The sequence below is a fragment of the Trichoplusia ni genome, unplaced genomic scaffold (assembly GCF_003590095.1).
Source record: "Trichoplusia ni isolate ovarian cell line Hi5 unplaced genomic scaffold, tn1 tig00001119, whole genome shotgun sequence".
NCBI classification, from domain to species: domain Eukaryota; kingdom Metazoa; phylum Arthropoda; class Insecta; order Lepidoptera; family Noctuidae; genus Trichoplusia; species Trichoplusia ni.
Window position 1 is genome coordinate 37,545 of NW_020800096.1, and position 3,044 is coordinate 40,588.

Genomic DNA, 3,044 nt, shown 5'->3' on the forward strand with positions numbered 1-3,044 from the left:
ATCACAAAAATCAGGGGCTTACATAATGAAAAATCAGTCTCTCAAATAATTATAATAATTAGCCTTACTCATAAGTATCACGTTGTACGTAAAATATTAATAAATCTATATAAACACTAAACTTGGTTTCATTTTACTCTTATTCATCAGCTCTATCCTCACACATTACTATAATGTTGGTAAATGATTATTTTAGAATTTCGATAATATTTTGCATGATTGTATAATTTTCATTTATACTAAATCGTGGCAATTCGTTGGAGACGAATTCTCCAAAATATTTGCAACCATGCAAATCAATAGTTGTTGGAATCTGCCGCTCATATATTTCTTCGTAGTTTATTAGGTTATTCGTAGTTTCGTAGCTATTTCGTGAAATATAGACTCTCAGTGGTTACTCGTGACTGTAAAAAGGTTCGTCGGACTAGATTTGTTCAGATTAAAAAACTGTGTGATATACCTACCTAGCGTGTTCGTCGAGATTACGTTTTTTGAACAATGGCCGGCAGTTACATCGTTAACGTCCAAATACTCAAGGGTCGTGAGAATTACGATGAGTGGGCCTTTGCCGCAGAGAACTTCCTAATTTAAGAAGTAGTGGACATCAAAAAACCGCTAGCCGCTACGGCTGATGCAACCGCGACGGTCGATGCAGCGAAGGCAAAGGCGAAATTGATTATGACAATAGATTCGTCAGTTCAGGACAGTTCAGGATGTGTGGACGCGTCTTAACCCTTAATTTGATTACGTTAAGAATAGTTAACATTAAATATAAATATATATTACGTAGATTTTTATTTAGCCAACCGCAGACATTTTTTTTTTATAACGGGTAGAAATGTTGTTTTTTGGTATAAAAATATTTTTACCCACTTGCAACACTCCATTTGACATTTGTGATTTAAAATGGCGACAAGACGAAGCGTTCTGCGAGCTGTGCAGGTAATTTTACGTATTTTTTTGTGATTATTATCAATTTGTGAATTATAAATGTTTACATTTATTTCACTGATAAATAAACATTATTATTATGTCATTTTCAAGTCTCGAAATATCCTGGATATGGACGTAAAAGGTCGGTAAACTTGCATGTTGAGCCCGCTTAACATATTCAAGTGATAAGATATTTACGTTCCGAAATTATAGTTGAGTATACTCAACACAGTCGCATGTTTAGGATTATTGAATTAATGAATTCTGTGATGGTTTCATGTGTTATTATTTAATTGTGTGGTGTGTCGGCGTTATATTGGTTATGCATTTACTAAATTTAAATTATACTAACATCGGAAAGTTTTTACGAAGTTCTTGCTAACCTTGCACCGCTATTTTGTTATAACTTGGTTGGGCTATTTTCACTTGTTTGGTTGCATGCTGACCTCTATTCTTTAACATTATTTTTAGAATACCAGAGCATCACGTATCTTAGCGTTGGTACCAGAAGATAACGCTGCTTCGGAGGTGAGTGAAGCATCCAATTCAGAAAATGAATACGAAGCTGAAACATATAATAGACACCGTACATCAGAGTCATCTGAAGCACCGACACTTGATTCGTCATTAGAACGATTGAATATTTTAGATTCTTCCGACGATGATCGAAACATGAACTCACCTTCAGTTTCAGCAAATATTGAGGCGTTACCATCCATAAGTTCATTACCAGTTTTGTCTCCCATGTCAAATATCCCTTCAGTGACAACATCATTTATAATTGATCAAATGGTAAACCTGCCTCCACAGTCACCACAAAATATTTCTTCACCACGACTAACTCGTAGAACACGCACAGAACGTCAAATCCAAAGTACAAATGTAAGACCTCGTCATGTAATAAAAAAAAAGAAAATTGATCTGAAATTTAGATGGTCAAACGGACGTTTCCAACATTACGCTGAATTAGAACCCGATGAGTTTCAAAGCCCTATTCCGGATAACAAATGTGCCTACGACTATTTCTCTGACTTTTTTTCTGAAGACTTATTTGCCGAAATATGCCAATATTCTAACATGTATGCTATGCAGTTAACAGGACAATCTATAAATTTGACAGTTGAAGAATTACGTAATTTTATTAGTATTAAAGTAATTATGGGTATAGTCTCTATGCCATCTTATCTAGATTATTGGTCAACGACAACTCGTTATCCGTTAGTAGCAGATGTTATGTCGCTAAAACGCTATCAGCAAATACGCAGATATATTCATTTTGTCGATAATAATGAGACAAACTCAGACCCTTACTTTAAAATAAGACCATTTGCCGAAAGGATTCGCCAAAACTGCCTCAAAGTGGAAGAAGAGACTCGATTTAGCATCGATGAAATGGTGATCCCATACAAGGGCACCAAAGCCGGCAAAAAGCGGCAGTACAATCCTCAAAAACCAAGAAAGTGGGGTTTTAAGAACCTGGTTCGTGCTGGCGCGTCTGGACTCATATATGACTTTTTTTTGTACGCTGGGCATGAGTCATTTGAAAATTGTCCCTTTACCGACGAAGAAGAGAGTTTAGGTTGGGGCGGTAAAGCAGTTATTAGGCTGTGTAAAACTATAAAAAAGAAACCTTGCGTGGTATATTTCGATAATTTTTTTTCGTCTTTGGAATTGATATACCATCTTAGAAACTCGTATGGCATTTTTAGTCTTGGGACAATTCGGGCAAAATCGACTCAGAAATGCTGCAAATAAACTGAAAACTGACAAAAACCTGAAAAAAGAAGGAAGAGGAGCCTTCAGTCAAACAGTTTGTAATAAGACTAAATTATCCGTAGTTAAATGGAATGATAATAAGTGCGTCGTTTTAGCGTCGAGTTATACCGATGCTTATCCCAAAACTAAAGTAAGACGTTACTGTAAAGTGAAGAAGCAACGAATTGATGTCGATTACCCTAATTTGGTGAAACACTATAACGCCCATATGGGTGGAGTAGACCTCGCGGACATGCTTATTGCACTCTACAGAACAGAGATGAAATCAAGGCGTTGGTATCTCTCCATATTTTTACAGCTTTTGGACATTTGTGTCAATAATGGCTGGTTACTTT

At 36.0% G+C, this 3,044-nt stretch overlaps 1 protein-coding gene across 1 annotated transcript; it reads left to right on the forward strand.

Moving 5' to 3' along the window:
• Positions 1–818: 818 nt before the first annotated feature.
• Positions 819–2,688, forward strand: LOC113507226 (piggyBac transposable element-derived protein 2-like). Its single transcript, XM_026890100.1, has 2 exons — positions 819–1,075; positions 1,405–2,688. The coding sequence occupies exon 2, from the start codon at positions 1,606–1,608 to the stop codon at positions 2,686–2,688; it is 1,083 nt and encodes a 360-aa protein (XP_026745901.1). The 5' UTR covers positions 819–1,075; positions 1,405–1,605.
• Positions 2,689–3,044: the final 356 nt, after the last annotated feature.